This window comes from Trichechus manatus, unplaced genomic scaffold (genome assembly GCF_000243295.1).
Source record: "Trichechus manatus latirostris isolate Lorelei unplaced genomic scaffold, TriManLat1.0 scaffold00076, whole genome shotgun sequence".
NCBI classification, from domain to species: Eukaryota; Metazoa; Chordata; class Mammalia; order Sirenia; family Trichechidae; genus Trichechus; species Trichechus manatus.
In genome coordinates, this window is record NW_004444012.1 from 10418786 (window position 1) to 10439429 (window position 20644).

General features: G+C 53.0%; 1 protein-coding gene across 1 annotated transcript; it reads right to left on the bottom strand.

Moving 5' to 3' along the window:
• Positions 1-320: 320 nt before the first annotated feature.
• Positions 321-20263, bottom strand: PLA2G4D (phospholipase A2 group IVD). Its single transcript, XM_004380733.1, has 21 exons — positions 20219-20263; positions 17666-17668; positions 16503-16572; positions 16168-16304; positions 15414-15557; positions 14645-14679; positions 14209-14251; positions 12600-12663; positions 12061-12191; positions 11147-11257; positions 10999-11036; positions 10686-10821; positions 10185-10321; positions 8765-8987; positions 4494-4611; positions 4029-4166; positions 3674-3781; positions 3331-3525; positions 2879-3045; positions 2040-2226; positions 321-547 (listed from the first exon to the last, which is right to left on the bottom strand). The coding sequence occupies exons 1-21, from the start codon at positions 20261-20263 to the stop codon at positions 321-323; spliced, it is 2457 nt and encodes an 818-aa protein (XP_004380790.1).
• Positions 20264-20644: the final 381 nt, after the last annotated feature.

Consider the following 20644-nt stretch of genomic DNA (forward strand, 5'->3'; position numbering starts at 1 on the left):
CTTCCTGTCTGGCACCTGCAGCTTGTACCCCAAATCCACTCTGCTCAGGCATGGAAATAATTAAGTGTGAATATTTTTTTGGTCTGATCAACTGGCGGGGGAGAGAGTTTACTGCTGGGCCCTTTCACACCAGCCATGGACATAAGGGAGAGCTTTAGGCGGAATGTGGCACCCCGGGCAGTCAGACCATCGGCAGGGGTGGCCGGGGCTTGGGAGAGACAGGTAACTCCAGCCCGGGGAGGGCCCGGCTGGGCCTGGCTGCGGATGGGGTTAAGCTCCCAGGCCCTGGAGAGGCAGAGTGGGGCCACCCCTGAGCAGCCTCATGTCTGCACCCCTGGAGGCCGGATCCCTGAGGCATGGTGCTTCAGGGCAGTCCTCAAGGCCTGCAGGATGGTGTCCTGGCTGTTACGCACGTTGTAGTCACTGAGACGCAGCAGGTCGTCAAAGTCTTCCTCCTTGTACGTCATGTTGAACAGGGAATAGGGTGAGGTGGCCTTGTTGAGATCCACTTGGCCAGCTTGGAGTTCTGCAGGGCTGCGCCGGACACCTGCATGGGGCGCAAGGGCTGTTAGGAGCCAGACACAGAGGCCCCCACGGCTGGGCGGGGCCAAGCCTGGAGGCTGGCCCAGGTGAAGGCAGCCCCCCACTAAAGGGGTCCTTGCCTTTCTCCCAGCTCTGTGTCCTTTGCCCAGAAATATAAATGTGTGTTGTTGCTGCTGTTGTATGCTCTGGAGTCGATTCCGACTCACAGTGACCCTACAAGGCAGAGTGAACTGCCCCATAGGGTTTCCTAGGCTGTAATCTTTACAGAGGCAGATCTTTAGGTCTTTTTCCCCGAGGAGTGGCTGATGTGTTCGAACTATTGACTTTTTGGTTAGCACCTGAGCGCTTAACCGTATATATTTTGAGATTTAAGAGTTTGCTGTTCTCCGCATTTCCTTGTCATATTCTACTTCTTTCACTATTTGGGCAGCCCCAGACTGTCTCGATACATTGCTTCTGGGGGAAGTTCGGAGCACAGCAGGGAAGTCAGCTGGGTTATTTCTTAAAACTTACGGTGAAACATGAGTCTGAAAAGCAAAAGGCTTTTGCTTTGCAAGAACCAGTCTTTGCTGAAGGAGAAAGAGTTCTTTAGGATTCCACGATGTGGACTCAACATGCCAAGTGTAAAGCTGGAAGACTTGGAATTCTGGTGGAAACTAGGAAGTTGGGGCAAATGCACAAAGGCAGACATTTGTTTTTCTCACCAAAAGGAGATAGACGTCTGACCAGTTGGTGGGAAGAGAGGATTGGAAGGGATTGATGAGGGTTTAGATATTGGGGGCCCCTGGGTCCTTGAGAAGGAGCCCCCGCTTGGGCTGAGGTAGGATGATAGAGAGGCCAATGGAAATCCCAGGTAAGTTGAGGGGGATCTGAGAGACAGGACGAGGGCCTCTTTTTCCTGCCTCTTTAGCCTAGAGAACCCTGGTGAAGTCCGTCTCCAGCTTGGTGCCTGAGACGTGGTAGAGCTGGCGTCAGACCGGGCCTCAGGATTCAGGGATTCTGGAACACCACTCCACAGAACAGAGGAGTCCAGGCATAGCTACAGGGACTGGGGGCAGGCGGAGGAGCCAAAGGAGGACACAGCAGAGTGACCTTGCCCGTTCAGAGGCTGAGGGAGGGTAAGGAGCACCCAGGGGCAGTCTCTAAGTTGCAACCCGCCCCCCAGTCTCAAAGATGAATAGACGTTGATAGCGGCTACACCTCAGCAGAAACTCCTTGCCCCCTCTCATCCTGCTGCTTCAGTCAGGTGGCTTTGGGATGCCTCGGAATGTCATTCCACACCTCACCTGGTGCCCCCTTGGACTTCCCCCCAGGGGCAAGTGCCCCCTCTGCCCCCTGTTAGCAACAGAGGCTGGGCACTCTGTCTAAGACTGGGGGGGACTAGCCTCCCGCCTTGTCCTGCTCAGACTCTCCCCCTCTCTGCTCAGTGGCAGGGACAGCTGGGAGGGGCCCAGGACCAGGCCACCTGGCTGAGAGGGAGTGGAGGGGCTCCTCACCAGGGGCCGAGTGGTCCTTGAAGGAGGCGTTGACCAGCGGGAAGTGCAGCAGGGCAGGAGCCTTGGGGCAGTCAGGGTCTGAGAAGAGGTAGCACTCCCGGGGCTGATGGAGGTCCTGAGCGCTCAGCTCCACACAGGGGAAGGGCAGCCCCTGGGCCCGGCAGTACAGCTCAGTCTGCTGCAGCACCTGGGGAGAGGGGGCGCAGAGAGAACTAGCTGCTCCCGAGTCATTCCAAACCTAGGATCTAGAAAATGCCGGCAGGTTCCAGCCCACACTGGCTGCCTTGGTAGCAAGGCTACATCCAGGTTTGGTTCTGCTAGTGACCCAGTTATGTGCCATAGTACCTTGGAGGCAGTCTAAGGATCCCAGTGACCTGCAATATTTTCCTATTAAAGTCTTTAGGTGGGTGCAGACCCAACACCACGCCCTATTTTTGATGGCTGTTGCTGGATTATTCAAGCCCCAGAACCCAGAGGACCTCAGTAGGGAACGCACCTCTACATCACAGCCCTGCGCCCCACAGAACCCCAGCGTGCGCCTGGGGGCAGGGGTGTAGAGATGCCTGGGTTCTCCTCCCAGCTCTGCCCAAGTTGTCCCCTTGGGGGAGGGAGGTAGGGTTGAGGGTCCTCTGTTCACCTGTCCTGGGCACCCAGGGCCCCAGCACCACATCCCTTCCCAACCAAGGACCCTGGCAGGAGACTGTTAACCGTCCATCCCCTTGGGGACCCACAAGGTCTGGGCCAGTGGCTCAGTGGTCCTGCTGCCTGCCCCTAGAGCTTGACCTGGCTGGGCAGAGGGCCTGGGATTCCTATGGCAGCTTTGGGGTGGCCAGAGGCACCTCAAAGGGTGAGGACAAGGAGTAGTCAAAGGAGAGGATGAGGTCTAGCCTACGGCCTGGTCGGAACATGGAGGGGCAGCTGGTGTTGATAAAGTATCCGGTGTCCACCAGGCAGAGCTGGGGCTCCTGGACGGTCAGCTGGCCGGGGGTGCAGTCTAGCTGGCAGTCTGGCGGGGGAAGCAGCCACAGTCAGGGCAGCCACCCTGCCACTGATGGTCCACCCTTCCCTCTTCACACCACAACTGCCTGCATGTCCCCTTCTTGCCTCTGGCAACCCTCCCTGATGCAGCTGCTAGCCAGCCCCTCGCCAGGACTTCCCAATGGTCTCTTCTCAATTCACACCCCAGAAGTGGATCCCATGACCCCCAAGGCCTCTGCAGGTCTGTAGCCATGGGCCATCCCCCCTCAGGAGCCCAGCCTCATCACCTGGGGACACACGCCCACGGCCTCACCTGCCCAGGTAGAGAAGTCTTTCTGGCTGTAGTAGTCCTGGTGCAGCTGGAGGCCGTGGAGGAAGTTGGGGCTGCACTGGTGGAGCGGCCTGTTTTCCAGGAAGCCCTTGAAGGCCTGGGCCAGCGCCGTTCCAGGCTGCAGCCACGAGGCCTCTAGGTATGAGGAGGTCTCTGAGCAGGCAGGGGGCTCCTTCTCTGTGGCCAGAGAAAGAGACACTGGTCCTTTAGAGGCCTGGGAAGGCCTGGCTGTTGGCTCTTCTTTCTTCTCAAAGCCCACCCCTCAACCAGCATCTGAAGAGGAAGAGGCCTCATCCCAGGCTCCCCTCAGCGCCCCCTTTCCTACCTGTGTTCCTCATCTTGTCCTTGAGGTACTGTTTCCAGGCTTCCCCAGAGCTGGTGAGGCCATGCCAGAGATCCAGCAAGTTCACGGAGACAATGTTGCTCCAGATAGCTGAAGGGCCAATATCCCCAAGAGAGGTCAGGCACCCTGCCCCCCGCTGGAAGCCAGTGGTCCCACCCTTGGGTGTTGGGAGAAAATGAGAGGGGGGAGGAGGAGTGCTCCTGTGGTGGCATTTCCCCACAGCCCGGGCCCCCTCCCATCACCCTCGGCCTCTGCTCAGACCTGAGCTACGGGAGTCATGTCCAGGCAGAGGGGCCTGGCCTAGGACTGGCCACGGCCTTCTGAGTGACCCCCTCACCTTCCAAGAAGCAGATCCGGGACTCAGGGATCTTCCTCATCAGCTGCCCCATGAAGAAGTCAGAGCCCAAGAGCTCAGAGGGGACGAAGGCCCCATACTTCAGGAACCCAACCTCGTAGGGGGAGTACTCAACCCACTCTAACGGAGGAGAGGCAGGCGTGAGGAGAGAGGGCCGGGTCCCAAGACGCTCCCCCAGCAGGCCTCAGCCTCCCTCCTGCCTGGCAGGTGTGGACACCAACTCAGCAGATGCCACAAATGCAGGCTCCTGACCACCCACCTCCGACCCAGCCTCTTGTCCACATCCTCACCCCCACCCCAGGACAGAGAGCCCCCCGGCCCCTCCTGAGCCCACCCTTCCAGAACATTGGGTAGCCAGGACAGGAGTTTCATGTTTGAATTTTCTGGGGACCCTCGGCGTCTAGAGGATTGGGATGTGTGTTGGGGACGGAGCGGCCAGGACTGTACCCTTGAAGTCGAGGGTCTCCAGATGGTTCTGTTTCACGTTGAGGCTCAGGTAGAGCGGCAGAGGGTTCTGGCCCCGCTGCAGTGCAGCCCTCTGTCCCGACAGCGTCTGATGCACCTCCTGGTGGGAGGCATAAGGGGCTGAGTGAGGTGGGGAGCACCCCTGAGGTGACAACCCCGCCAGGACGAGGCAGAGTGGGGGCCCAGGCTGGGCGAGAGGAGGCAGCCCCTCCACTGAGCCTCCTCTCCGTTTAAACGGACTTGGGGGACATGGGTGGCGTGTGCACATTCAGCTCCCCCGCCTGCCCCGTGTTCTGAGCAGCCCCATACGCAGGGTTGCCGTGTATGGCTACGCTGGGCCTGCACTGCTTGTCTCCAAGGAGCACCACTCACAAGGACTACGGTGCCCACAGGGCCGTGCCCCCCTGCATCCTGGGCTCCAGTGGCCCTGTCTTTACGGGTCAAACGGTGCAATGGATGTGGACACGGACACAGACGCGAAGGCCCAGACACGTGCTTACACGCATGCATATGTATCACTTTCCAGAAAGGACACAGAAATCCCCGTTTACCACCCATTGTAAGCCATGCCAGGGGATGGACTGCCCCTTCTGGGTTCACCTTGATGCGGTTCAAGTTCTAACCCCTCCCAGATGCCTTTCAGACAGCCTTGCCTCCCCCTCATCTTCTTGCTCCCTTCCTGCTTCACACAGAATAATCTTATTTATTTATTCTTGCCTTCCGTTCCTAATTTTCTCTTCAGTAAAACCCCAGCTCTTTGTTGGCAAGGACCATGACTGGCCTTTTTTGCGGGAGCTTCTACAAAGCCTCACCTAGTTCCAGGGGCACAGAACCAAAACCAGTCACCATCAAGTCTGCTCTGACTCATGGTGACCCCATGTGTGTCAGAGTAGAGCTTTGTTCCAGAGGGCTTCCAATGGCTGATTGACGGGAAGTAGATAGCCAGGCCTTTCTTCCGAGGTACCTCTGGGTGGAGCTGAACCACCAACCTTTCAGTTAGCAGGACCATTTGCACCACGCAGGGATTCCCACCGAGTTCTAGAAGCACAGAAAAGTCTCCGTAGATCCCGGACCAGAGATGCAAATAGGACCCATCTCAAGCATCAGCAAGGTTAATGTGGTGGCTGCCTGGGGCACCACCGTGGGGGCAGATTCTGCTGCCACAGCTGAGGGTGAGGCTGTCAGTCCCGGTTCTGAGCTTCTGAAGGAGCAGTCCATGCACCACAAATATGTCACCCCTTCCTTAGACTCTCCAAGCCGGAAGCGACCTTGCTCCGTGTCTCACCCTAGGGGGTTCTTAACTTGCCCATCAGCCCTTATCAGCAGATTTACTCAGAGAGCACATTAAATATACAGATGACTTGGTCTTTTCTGAGAATCAGGAATTTCCCCTTATTTTAATCTCCCCAGGTGATCCTGACGATCAGCCAGGACCCTGGCCAGGCCTAGCCAGTGAGGAGAGACCCTCCCACGGACGGCAAAAGCCCAGTGTATTTCCTCTTCCCCCGGCAGCCCCTGCCCTGTCACTCGACAGGTGCCAACCACAGCCACCTTTCTCCCAGATCCTTCGCTGGAACCCAGTATAACAAGTTTCAGGGAATCGTCAGGAGAATCGCCAAACAGACCTCAAGCCCACGTGGTATCTAAAAATCAGTCCTGTAGGTGTGCATGTGCGTACCTGCTGCGAAGGGAGGAGGTGTGATTAATATCTGCACCTCCCCGTCTCACAGTCTTTTTATTGAGAAATCCTGTTTGCTTACTGTTTTGATATGTATGACGAGGGGAAATGTGTCCTTCGACCAGAGTTGCACAATTTCTGCCCCGGGGAAAGGCTTGGAAAAGGGTCAGAACACCCCTCCATCTACTGAAACAGTTCTCAGTATTCCCTACGATGGCTCAGCAGTAAGCTGTTGGCAGAGTCCCTGGGTGATGCAAATGGTTAAAGCACTCGGCTGCGAACCAAAAGGTTGGAGGTTCAAGGACACCCAGAGATGTCTCAGAAGAAAGTCCTGGCAATCTACTTCTGAAAAATTGGCTGTTGAAAACCCTGTGGAGCACAGCTCTACTCTGACACACACAGGGTCACCGTAAGTCGGAACTGACTCGATAGCCGTTGGTCTTTAAGCTGCAGGCAGTTCTCTAGGTCTCTAGTCCCCTAATCGCCAAATGAGTCTCCCCAACCCTGTGAAACACCATTCTGATGACTCAAAGGTCTCACCCAAAATGTCAGTGTTGGTGATGTGTTGACGTGGTTTGGACATTGTACGTGGTAGGACTAAAGGGTGTATACAACCCTTTGCCCGAAGTTGAAGAAAACGTGTAAGACCTTCTTAACTCAGGAAGAGTTAAGATAAAAATTCTGAGTTCCTCCTTGAGGTGCGGTGAGCAGCTTCTAAGCAGTTCAGTGCTTGCCAGCAAAAGATTAAAGAAGAAAGTTTCAAAGAGGTAGTTTGAAAGGCATTGACTATAACTGGTATATTTTATAAGTGGGTTTTTCTCAAAACTGAAGCAATGTTATAGAATATTTCTCTAATCCTTAGTATTATTTAAATTGTCATTTGTCACTATTGGAGTTATACTTCTGACATTTTAAAATGATTTCTAGCAGTAATAAATACCTGTTTTAATCTAAAAATGTTTAAAAATGTTATCTGTAAGAGCTAAGTCATGATAACTAAGAAAAAGGAAACAGTCAATTGAAACACTTTCGTATCGGGACAGTTTTCTAAGACCATTTGGTTGCTCATTTTTCAGAATACGTAGATGGTAGATGTCCAATAATACCAATTTTTATCAGTGTGGACAGTGAAAAATCAATTAGGTTTGCCTTTTTCAAAATGACTGTAAACCTTGTACATAAAACCATGCATTAAGTCATGACTGGAGGATGAAATGATAATTAAATAAAAATCTTCTTTATCGCCTAGGATCAAACTGCATTTTGTAGCACCTCAGAACACCGACTATTAAAACAAACTTCTCCTCTGCAGTACTCAGTGCTGCCACTGGTGGCAAAGTCAGTTATTAAAACACAACACCTTCCAAACCGTAGACCCAAAGAATACAGAGAACATATTAAGAAAATAAAAATATTGCAAGTAATTATGTTGGTTTTAGTCAAGAGGGTCAGTTAAAAAAAGAAACGTAGACTTTATTTCTGGTAATGATGGGTTAGGTTATTTAGACTGCCCACTGCCCTAAAAATACTAAAAATGTTAGATTAAAAAAAAATTTATTTTTAAATCTTTTTAGAACATTGAAGAACAGCCAAGGGAGTGAAGAACCATCAGGTCGAAATCTAAAAGCTAATGGGAACCCTGAGCTATAAATGAGTGCCTGAGCACCAAAGCCACTTTGCCCTGATGGCCTTTGTCCTTTTGGCAAACTTGGGCCTCGTGTTTAGCATGCTGTGACGGTTAATTTTATGTGTCAACTTGGTTAGGCTGTGGTTCCCAGTGGTTTGGCCAAACTCTAGTCTAGTTGCTGTTCCACAAGGCGATCTAATGTAATGTAATCCCCTTCTATAATGTGATCTAATGTAATCAATCCGTTGAAAAGGGGTTTCCTTAGGGTGTGTTCTGCCTAGTGGCTATAAATAAATATGTTGACAGAACTCTGTCTTCACTTTGTGCACTTCCCGTCACCTGACCTATGGATCTTGGGACACAAGTCTGCAGAAGTCTCCAGCTTGCCACCTGACCTATGGAATTTGGACTTGCCAGGCCCCACAATCACATGAACCAATACCTTGAAGAAAATCAAACAATCTCTCTCAATATATATGAATTTCACTGGTTCTGGTTCTCCAAAGAACCCTATGACACATGCCTACAGAGCAAAAGGGACAGAAGTCAGGGTGCAGGCCTGAGGGCAGATTAAGCTGGGAGCTCCAAAGGTAAGAGAGGTCCAGAAATAAACTCACCCCCCACTACCCCAAGCCTAGAAAACTGCATCTTGCAGTCTAAGTGAAATACAAGGGCCTCCAGCAACCTCACTGACTCTGAAACACAGTGCAAAAGCTGTATTTGCATAACTTTGACACTGACTGGTCCCTGGCTCTTGGAAAACCCAGAGATTTCTATTTCATGGCAATTAATTCAGAATATCCTCGGGAGACCCTAACACACGGTGGCGCCCACATCCTTTAAAAATCTGCCCTGGCCTCTCGCACCCTGCAGGAAGGTGCACCCCCTGACAGCTATGTGGTGCTCCTGCCTCCTCCCACGCCCCACCCCGGGGGCACAGGTGCCTACCTGGCCATGCAGCATGTTCTCCAGCACTAGGGCCCACAGGTCCACAAAGGTGGTAGGGTAGCCCTGCTCAGCCCGCACCTTCAGCCCCTGCAGGTAGCTCCTCAGGGACTCTGGGGAGAAGGTCTCCAGCTTGCTCTTGGCCATGTGCTCCCGGGCATGTAGGATGGGTCCCTCGAGGTCCTGCTGTGACCACTCAGGGTCCCCATACAGGTGGGCCATTGCCCTGGGAGAGCAGGAAGGCAGGGTCAGTAGGAGGCTGAGGCCTAGCATGGGTCGCTGTAACTCCTCCCTCCCACCCTTGAGCCTCTCCCAACTCATGGTTCCCGCCACCAAGGCCCCCCGTCTTGAAAATCTGTCTCTTGGGGCTCCTCTTCTTCTAGACCAGCACTGTCCAATATAAATACAATGTGAGCCACATATGTAATTTTAGATTTTCTAGCAGCCACATTAAAAAGGTTAAAAAAAAAGTGAAATTAATTCTGACACCATATTTTGTTTAATGCAATATATCCGTATATCATTACTATTTCAAGATATAATCAGCATAAAAAATTAATGACATAATTTACATTCCTTTTTTCAAACCACGTCTTCAAAATGCACTGTGAAGTTTATATTTACGGCACACGTCAATGAGACTGGCCATATTTCAAGTGCTTGGTAGCCACATGCTGCTCATGGCTACCATATCTACAACATTTCTCCTATCTTCACAGGCTGTCCTGAAGTCCTTTAATACTACGCCAGTCAACAGCTGTTACCTAAACCCCTCTGAGGTTTTAGCTGGTAACAGCCTTTCTTCTTCTTCCTGAAAAATCACATTTCAGTAAGATTCACAGGAATGAATCTCTAGCAGTGAAATATTCCAAGGGGAGGCAATGTTGTCTTGAGGCAGAGTAGCATCTCTCAGCCTCAATTTAGTCAGCGATACTGTATGGATAATAATCGAAACCACCCCAGAGAGTGTTCATGAGGATGAAAGGAAAAAGAACTACCAAATTGGAGCTTCTCTTACGGGATCAGACATTATGTCAAGTGTTTTACTTGGGTTACCTCCCACCAATTCTATGGAGCACACGGTGTTATTCTGCCTATTTTGGAGATGAGTCAACTGAGAATCAAAGGAATAAATTGCTGAAGGTCATCCAGCCAGTGTGCGGCGGAGCTGAGACTGAAACCCAGTTCTTTCTGAATCAGCTACCTCATACGCCTTCAATAATGTCTAAGAATGGACATCTTGCATCACCTAGCTCATAGCAGAATTCTGTAAATGTTTCCTTCCTTTTGAGAGAGCCTTCTTGACACCTATCAGACCACACTGCTCATACCCACTTGGCTTTCTCGTATAGAAGGTCCCTGCAGCATCTACTCTTTCCCTCTCTGGACCCTGGTCATCTCTGCTAGTCCCCAGGGTCCTCACCATGTAGAGCCTGAGGTGCCACTGAAATAGGTCACACAGTCCAGGAGACCCAGCTTCTGCAGGGCCAACAGGTGGCCGTAGAGTGAGGTCATGGCCCGGGCACCCCCTCCGGTGGCCATGATGCCCACGACAGGGACCTGGAGCACACACAGACACATCAAAGGACAAGGATGGAGCTGTCTTCTACCTTACCCACGGCCCCATCTGCTCTCTGCCTCCAGGGAACAGGGCCTCGTGGTCAGGGCCTCTCAGTCCAGGTTGGAGCTAGAACCCAGCCCCCACCCAGGACAGGGCCCAGGACAAAGCCCCAAAGGGGATGAGAACCCCAAAGCTTACCCACAGCCCCACAGCTCCCCAGACATGCCCACTACCCAGTCTGGAGTGTCTGGAGAGGGTATAGGTATCAGGCTATCCTTAAGGCACCACCAGACCTCATCCTCCTGCAGGTCGCCCTCCAGCTGCAGGACCTGGGACCCCCACCCTGCAGCCCAGCCCCCAGACCTCGTCCTCCTGCAGGTCGCCCTCCAGCTGCAGGGCCTGCTGCAGAGCCTTGGCCACCACCTGCTTCCTCCTGCTCAGGAAGGCCTGCTCCTCTGCACACAGGTCGAAACCCAGCCGCACAGCCAGCTCCTTGGGGCTGGGGCAGTGGAGGATCCAGTGGTCAGGGGGCAGCTGCATAGTGCAGCCACGAGCTGGCCAAGCTCACAATGAATTGCCAGAGAACCCCCTGCCTCCAACCAGGATCACCCTTTTCCACAGCACTTCCCTTTCCCATGATACCCCTCAGTTCCCCACAAATATGGATGTCCCTTACCAGCTCTCTGCCTTGAGCTGAAGCCTCACTCCTGGGGCCTAAAATCAAGACAAGAGACCCTGCTCAGAACGTCCTGGGCCGTAAGAAGGACATGGACTCCCCCGTCCTCTGTCCCCCTGGCACTGCCCATCCAGTTGGGACCACTTACATTTGGGGCAGGAAGATCAACGGTCACCATCTTCCCCATGGTCAAGGACTGCAGGGGCACAGTGAGGTGCTCAGCTGAGTTGTCTGAGTTCCAGCCATTGCTTGTGGAGCTCTGGGAGGAAATATTCACTCATTCATTCACTCACTCATTCAATAAATCCTTACAGAGTATCTAGAACACCTAGTCATCCAGACAGACACGGTCCTTCCCTGATATTCATTAATAATTACAAAAATAATAATAGCTAACATTTATTTAGTGCAAAGGCATTGTTCTAACCAAATTGCATGTATGAAGAAACAGATAAGTAGCTGGCGTTACTTTCTATGTTTCTTTTATAAGTACTGTAACGGAAACAAGCAGCGGGATGTGACGGAGCAAAGGTGGAGTGTGTGGGGTCTGCTTTAGGTGAGGCGTCAAGGACGGCCTCTCTGAAGAGGCGCCATTTGAGCTGAGGTGTGAAGGAGGAGGAGGAGGAGGCAGCCTTGGAAGAGCCAAAGGAGGACGGGAAAGTACTCGGCACGTTGGAAAAGCAGGAAGAGAGAAGCGTGGCTGGAGCATCATGAAGGAGGCGGAGCAAGAAACAGAATGAGGCAGCAGAGGTGGGCAGGGGCCAGGCTGGGCAGGGCCCAGAGGACCACAGGCATCAGACTTTATTTCAAGAGCATTACTTGGGGAACCACTGAAGGGTTTAAACAAAGGCTGACGTGGCTGCAGCAGCCCCCAGCGCCCCCCAGCCTCTGGTAATCTTCAATGTCTGCTGCTATGGGAGTGAGGCCTAACTAGGGGGGCAACAAGACCACAGCGGGCCGGGCCTTGGCAGGGGGAATGCCAGGGAGGGGTCCGCAGCAGCTGGAGCAGCTGGAGCTGGCCAAAGGTGGGGCTGGTGGGACGGTTCTAGTGTCGAGACTCACCCGCAGGCGCCCGCTCAGCTCTGTCTCCTGGGCTGCCATGTAGTGGAAGCGCAAGGCAGAGGCTGTGCCCAGAGTCATTGTCTGCGTGTCCTCATATGACCCCTTAACCACCAGCTCCAGTTTGTCCTGATCTGGGGGAGAGAGTGGGCAGGTCAGACAAGAGGGTCGCGGTGTTTGTTAGCGTGGGGGGAACAAGAGCCCGGAGCCCCAGCGCAGACCCAAGAAACCAGCAGTAATGCTTGGACGTGGTTGAGGCCCGGGAGGCTTGTCGGTAGTAATCAGATTCTGAAAAGAGACCCTCCCCGGCCTGCTGGGCCCCACAATCCCCATGGGGCTCCCAGGCCCACAGCAAACTCTCCCCCAGGTCAGGGCAACCTCCTGCCCAGAGGAGACCGGTTGCTTTGTGGATGAGAAGGGAGAGGCAGACGTACCTTGCTCGCTCACCACTCCATGCAGGTCTCCCAGCTACCTTCATCTACCGCCCGCTCTCACCTGCAGGTTCCAGGCAGAGCCCCGAGCTGGCTCCCAGCCGTTCTCACCTGAGGCCACGGCCGTGCTCCCTGTGCAGTCCAGACTCGCGTTCAGGCACGACAGCTCCCGGGCCTGGGGCAGACCACATCATGGGCAGAGGGCTCTGCTGGGCACACTGAGGTCCCCTCAACCTCAGCCCTCTGAGCCCTGCTGTCCCCAACCCACCATGCAATTGAACAAGGAACAGGTACCTGAGTGGGGCTGCATGCAGAAACCCCACACCCCATCTCTGATCCGTACAGCTGGACGCTAACCCAGACGCTCTGGAGCAGTCAGGGGAGCCCCAGCCCCACCAGCTCCCCAAGCCTCCCCTAGCTTTGCCAAAGCTCTGGAATCCCTGAAAGACTCCCAGCTCTCAGGCACAATTCTTTCCTCTCTACATGTCTCCTGTAGCCTAGATTTGGAGGATGGCTCTCAAATAGCACTTGACAGGTGATGGAATGCGTACCAGAGGAAGAGTTAAAATTTTAGTGCAAGAATATCTCCCAAGCATCCTCTGCTTCACTGACCTGCCCTTGCCCTGTCTGTATTCTCTTGTAAAGCACTGGGCATCCTTCTGTGGTGCCACAGCCCGCTGGACTCTTGCCACTAACCGTCTCCTATACCAGTTATCAGTTACTATCGAGTCGACTCTGACTCACGGTGACCCATGTGCATGCTCCATGGGGTTTTCAATGGCTGGTTTTACGGAAGTAGACTGACAGGCCTTTCTTCCGAGGCACCTCTGGGTGGATTCAAACTTCCATCCTTTCAGTTAGCAGCTAAGAGTATTAACCATTTGCACGACGCAGGGACTGTGTTCTATACAATTGCTCTATTTATCAATCCATCCCTCAGATAAGTGGCAGTTGCCTTAAGTATGAATTTATTTCGACACGTATTTTAAAAAGTAGCACTAGCCCATCAAACAGGCACTTGCATGACCCTGACAGTGAGTGCCTCCTTAAATTTTGTGCCCTAGGCACCTCACTCGCCTGACCCTGGTCCAGGCCCTGCTCCCAGGGCAGGCCAGGCTGTAGGACCACGTTTGAGTAGAACTCGTCTGATGTGGCATCCGCCACCTAGTGGCCATTCCTGTTTACTGCACCTTCGTGAGCTTGCTGCTTTAGGAGCACTGACCAGGGCCTCTCCTCTCCCAGAGAGGAGCTGATCAACCCCCTGACCCTATCCCAAATCTCTGGGAGTGGAAGCACAGAACCTTGGGAACTCCCTCTGGGCCTCATATATCTGAGTCTTAACCACCTCAAGTGGGGCTGGCTTGCATGACTTCTTCACCAGTCTTCAAGCGTTAGGAACCCAGCTCATCACGTGTGACGAAACACCATCAGGATGCACCTAAAATTCCTCCAGTAGTCCCTCAGCTAGAATAGCCACCCAGCAGAGCCTCTGCCCCGCTCTCCACGTTCCCCTTAGGCCCAGGTACCTCCCTGTCCCACAGTCCCTGACCACAGCCCCAGATAACCACCTGGGTGGCTAGGAGTGGTTTTAACACAAATCCCTGTGCCTGCCTCACCCCTTCTGGCCCACGCGCAGCAGCTGCCCCTGGGCTCACCCCACCCCAGTGCCTGCTCTGAGGCACTTCCCCTTCAGCACCCTGTCATGAGCCTGGGAAGTTACCACAAGGACGCTGTTGGTGGTGAGGTTTTCTGGGTGGTCCAACCTGAAAAATCAAACCATCCAGAGTCTGGCCTTGCAAAGGCAAATGCTTCCTGCATTGGCCTGTGCCCCTCCCAGTCAGAGCTCAGACCATGTGGGGCCTCCCTGGGTGATGCTGAGGGTCTCTAGGCCCTGGGTAAGATTCAGGGTGAAGGTAAGATGCTTCGGAAGAAGGGTAGGTGGAGGAGAGAGAGTAGGACAGACAAAACATTGACTTTCTCTCCTCATTTCTCAAGGTAGACCACCACCCAGACCTCTCTGGCAGAGGTGGGGACATAAGAGACAGTGAATTTTGACTGGACTGACCCACAGGAAGATCTGGGTCAGGGCCAGAGCTCTCTCTCCCTACATAAAGCCGGGGTTCTCAGACACTGCCTAGCTGTGTGATAGTACTCACGTTTTCTCCACCAGGAACTCTACATCTAGCTCCACCTGAAATCGAAGTGGATGAACAAGTCGTCAACATTTACATGCATCTTTAGAGTTGACAGAGTTATTTTATGTACATTATCTCATCATCTCAAGCAAGCTATAAAGCAGACACTGTATTACAATTATTCCCATTTCACAGATGAGGAGACTGAAGCTTAGGGAAAGAAGATGGGCCACTTGACCAAGTTACCCACAGCTCATAAGTCTGCAGAGAACAGATCTCCCCTCTCTTCTGGGTTTCAAAACTCTGGGCAAGGCTGAGGGGAAGTCAAGAGCACAGGCCGAGGGAGGCTTAAGGATGATCAGCAACAGTTTCATCTTCCTCTTGAGGGGGATCCAGATCCCACCCTACTGGCTTCACCCTCTTGGAGAGAGAGCACAGAGATCTTGATAAAGCAGGCCTCGGGCACCATGAGAGGATCAGAGCAGTGATCAGAAGCGATGGAGCCCACAATGGCCCCAAGGGTTGGTTACACCGAGGTGTGTTTCAAGGGGCAATAGGAAGTTCTCCACCACCCAAAACCTTCCTCCCACAGATGACTAAAATTGCTCCATAGAGCGATTCAGTCTGTAACCATAAATTCAAGCCTTCTCTCTTCCTGTTAAAGTACTGATATCTCTGGGAGGAGTTTCTATCTTTCTGTGGATGAGTTAGACCCAGGAGCATGCCAACAGATGGAAGAAACTGAGCAACTTCCTCATCCAGGAGCTGGGAGACGCAGGGCCCATGGGGCTTCCCCACCCACCTGAGGACTCCAGGAGAAGGTCTTCTGAAGCAGCTTGCCAGGCAGGACTTCTGAGACATCATAGAGAAACTTGAAGAAGAAATCATCCTTTTTAACAAAATCCTCATCATAGATGCTCAGCTCCAGAACATTCTAGAGACCCAAGAACAGTAACTTAGCACATTATCTACTCATAGCAACAATAGGGCACATCTGTTGAACCCTGCTTGATGCCCAGGGCCAGAAAGATAACTCCACGCTTTGTGCTTCAAATTTAAAATGACCATAAAACTTAAAAGAAGTATATAAGGAAATCTGGCAAGGTTCCTAAATTCCGCTTCCTAATTTTTCTTTTTTTTTAATCAAGATTAAAATTCTTTCAGAGAATTTCCTCTTCCTCTCTCCCTGGCTTTGCTGATTCCCTAAGGCATTCTACTTGTAGGCACTGTGCCAGGAGTCTTCTGCACGTCTTCTCATTTAACCTCACAACAACCCAGTCAAGAGGAGATTTACTGTCTCCATTGATAGATGGGCTTAGAAAGGAAGCAGCTGGCCAGAGGTTGGTCACACAGCCAGGTCGTGAAAGGACCACGTACGATCACACGTTTTCTCAAAGCAAACACGCAGGCCGGGACAAAAAGATACCCCCCTCCCCAGCGTATCTTGGACTGAACCCTAGAGGAACGTGTGCGCCATTAAGAAACCTCCCGAGGGGGGTACTATCTGTCCTCAGGTAGGTGGTCAGGGGTACCCTGGTCTTCACCTTGACCTGACTCTGGATTCTGAAGGTGAAGGTCTCATTCCATACAGGGTTGTTGGAGTTGGTGACGGTCTTGGTCTTAAACTTTGTTCCAGGTGCAGTCAGCAGCTGCAGGATCACATACGAGTCAGCCTCGCTCACTGCCAACCAAGAGAACAGTGGTAAGGGTGAGAGAGAACTCTCCACACCCCTCCTCTCCAGGGGCCTTTCCAGCTTCCTACCAAGACCCCAGCTGCCCCACGGGCAACCCAGGCCAGTCCCAAGACACTTGTCTGGCCCTTTACCATGGGGTCGGGTCACCCCATACCCCTCCTGGAGCCCAGAAGACCTTTACTCACACAGGTCAGCCCAGGGCAGGTTCCGTGCCTCCAGGACCTTGACGGTGAGCTGCCAGCAGGGAGAGGCCTCCTGGAGAGAAATAACAGCTGACTGAGTCCCGCCTGCTCATTCACTGCCCAGAACTCCCAGCTCTGCTGCCTGAGCCCCATGCCGTGGACACCCCCACCAGTCTGCGCTGAGACTTCTCCCCAGATATTTGGTGGTGCTGATCCATTTCCAGGCATCTGGGGCAGTTCTCTGGGGACCAAACAACGTTTGTCCACCACTGCTCCTGGGGTTATGGGAAGGGCAGACTGCACCCCCAGTGGCGGAATTTGTGGGACACACCCCTTCAGGGATGGGACTGCCCGATGTAGTGGAGAAAGCCATGCCCTGAGGGCCCAGGCACTGCCGTCCCACTGGATACATCAGTTTAGGGTCTGCCACCCAGAGCTCCCAGGGAAGGCAGCCCTGTGGTGCAGTGCGCCTAGCGCCCCCTCCTCCAGCCCTTCTGGACAGGAAGTGGACATGTGACTTGTGGAGGCTGAGCCCTGGGGACACCAGTGGGCTGGGATGTCACAGGCCCTAAGCTGGAGCTCAGCCTGTCTGTGCGCTCTTTGGGTTTGAGTTAGGAAACTCCAGGAGCATCAGGCTAGCTGTGATGGGATCCATGGATGCTGCAGATGGAAGATCCTTGTGATGAAGATGCTGGTGAGGCCGAGTCAGGCCCCAGACAAGCCAGAGAGGGATGAAGAGAAGAAACTGAGTTGCAGAAGCTCTGAGGAGATGAGCAGAGAGTAGGTGACAGGAGGAAAAGAGGCAGCAGACCAGGGCACGGCTGAGCATCCCCGAACTTCACTGCAGAGGGCCTTGGCACTGCTGGGGTCCGAGGGCACCTCAGACTTCTGCTCTTCTGGATACCTGCGCAGGTTTCTTACAATAAGGCCCTGCTGTCTGAGGTAACTCAAATAGTCTGGCAGGACACAGGTGCATTTTTCCCATGGGCTGACCCCGAGGAAGGCAGGTAGAGAGCATTGTCTTGAAAGGGACTCTGCCCAAGAGGACCATCTGGGGGGTACATGGCGCCAGCAAGAAGAGCCTGTGTGGGGTGGGCATTAGAAATGAGGCCGAGGGGGATGTAGCCATCAGGAAAGAGCATTGACTGCACGAGTGCTGGCTTCACACCCTTGGGGACCCAACTCTCCACTCCCCACAGAGAACCTGAAGGGACTGCCAGGCCACACAAGGCCACACATGACTACAGCCTGTGCCCCTCACCCTCCTCCCCGGCCCCCTGCATCCTCCCTCGCTTGTGTCTCAGTGCTGAGCTGGAAGAGGCCCTGGCGTCCCCATCATTCCTGTCAACTTTCCAGCAGAGCACCCGTGATCCCCCCAGCAAGGCAGACTTGTTTTTCCCTTCTTGGGGATTAACCCCAATGTCATGGATTGGGTTGTGTCCCCCCCCTAAAAATACCTGTCAGCTTGGCTGGGTCATGATTCCCAGTGTCGTATGATTGTGTAATCTGATGTGATTTCCTTATGTGTTGTAAATTCTATCACTGTGATGAAGTTATGCTGATGAGGTTTACAAGATTAGATATTGTCTTAATCCAATCTCTTGAGATATAAACGAGAGAAGCAAGCAGAGACATATGGGAACCTCATACCACCAAGAAAGCAGTTCCGGGAGCAGAGCGTGTCCTTTGGACCTGAGGTTCCTGCGCAGAGAAGCTCCCAGACCAAGGGAAGATCGATGACATGGACCTTCCTACAGAGCTGACACAGAAAGCGTTCCCCTGGAGCTGAAGCCCTGAATTTGGACTTGCAGCCTACTGGACTGTGAAGAAATAAACTTCTCTTTTTAAAGCCACCCACTTGTGGTGTTTCTGTTAGAGCAGCAATAGATGACTGAGACACTCAATGACACCAGCAACATTTCAACTCTGTAGGCCTTAAGCCAGAGGTTGCCATGGGCAGAGATTTAATGGGTTTTTTTAGACACCTGGCTCCATTTCCATCCCACGCCCAGATTCCTCAGCTTCGTCTCACAGGAAAGGCTATGGCTGGGATCCTGGAGCCCTGGAGGGCGGTGCACTTCAACACCCACTCCAAGATGAGCGAAGGCCCAGCTTGGCTCCCCCTGCTCCTCCAGCCAGGTCAGCGGGTATCCACGGGTCCACAGCCTGAGGTGATGCTTTAAAGCCACTTTGGGCTACAAAGAGGTGTCCCCATTGCCCACTGCTAGCCAGTCACTATCCTCAATTCAGGCATGGTTGCTCCTTTCTGCTGACATCACTGAACACCTCTCTCCCTCAGAAGGCCCACGATTCCGTGGCAGAGTACTTTTCCCTGAGGTGAAACCCCAGTTCTCTTCACCTCTGAGACTATTGCGAACATAGATTACCAAGGGTGGGCTGTGGCAATGATTATAATGGCTACTCTCTATTAGGAGGCAGTAGGCGTAGTGGTTACAGGCAGAGTCTGGAGCCAGATTGTCTAGATTTAAACCCTGGTCTTGCTGCTTACTTGCTGTGTGATCTTGGACATGTTACTTAACTTCTCTGTGTTTTTGTTTCCTCATCTGTAATGGGAATGATAATAGTATTGACCTCAAAGGTTGTTCTGAGGCTAAAAGTGTTAACTTCTGTAGAATCCTTCAGGAGTGCTTAGCAGTTTCTAGGTAATTGCTTTTATTATTATTTAGTGAGTAGTTACAATGTTTCTAGGTGCTGTATAAGCATATAACATATTCTAACTTGATTTGCCCTCCCAACAACTTCATAAGATGCTACCCTCCAAATCCATTGCCATGGAGTTGATTCTGACTCATAGTGACCCTATGGGACAGAGTAGAAATGCCCCATAAGGTTTCCAAGGAGCGGCTGGTGGATTCGAACTGTCAACCTTTTGGTTAGCAGCCTGAGCTCTTAACCACTGTGCCACCAGGGCTCCATAGTATTCTCATTTCCCTCCATTTTATAGATGAGGGAACTGAGACACAGAAAGGTTAAGTGGTTGCTCAAGGTCATAGAGTTAGTAGGCGACAGAGTCCAACCCAGGTGTTCAAGGCCAGAACCCACAACCCCTGGGCTTTGTTGCCTTAAAAGCATACAACTTTCCCCCACTGTCCTGAGGATATCTACACAGTAGAATGTCATAGATTTGTTTTTAACTAATATGATTATTGAACTAACTAACATGTTAACCAATATGATTCTTTTCTCCCAAGGGCATTGGGGCCCCGTAAACAATTGGTCTTGGATGGGATTTGATGTCACAGAGCTCCTGAGACCCATGGGGTGCTCTCTTGGCTCCAGCCAGTTGCAGGAAGTCCACTGGTCGGCAGTGGTGGGCTGTGGGCCTGCTGGTCTCCTGCAACATGCAGCCACCTCTATTGGCTGACAGGGGTGTGTGAGCATGCATGTGGGGAAGAGGCAGCTGCGCAGTATTCATGGGGAGGAAGGAAGCTCCAGCTGACCAGACTGGTGTCTTCCGGGCTCCTGCTTCCGCGATCCTGCTCCTCTACCCCCACCCGCTCCACATCCCCAAGCACACACATCTTCACTCTCTGACTCCCACCCTCTGCCTCTCTGCCTAAGCAGAGACCCCAGCTGTGGGATCCAGGCCCTCTTCAGAGACCAGAATCACTTCAATTTCAGCTGTGCCATGCTGCTCAGGGTGTACCCTGGACCCAGGCCTTCCCATGACTGGTGCCCATATTGGCAAATCCTGTTACCTGGTGAGGATGGCCAGGTGACTCCCCAGCTGACAGGCTCTCCATGCCAACCCTTCTGCTCCACTGCAGGCTCAGCCCCCACCAAGGATACTTGTTCCTGGCTGGATGGCAGCGACTATCCCAATGAAATGGGACTGACCGTGACTTGGCAAGCTCAGAGGAGCTGCAATCCTATAAACAGGTTGGGGCTCCACCCCCAGGTCACTCCCTCAGCCCAGCATCTTCCCCTCTTCCCTCAAGAGGCTGGGTCAACCAGCATCTCCAGAAACACCTGTCTCAGCTCCAGGACCCACAGGCGGGGCAACCCTTCCAGGCATGACCTGGGTTGTCAGGGTGGAAGTTGCAGCCAAGGGGAGGAAGACAGTCCCTGTTGCAGTGTCAGGAAGCTGTCCTTGAGGTTGAGAGCAGAGGACTGGGGGCTGGCAG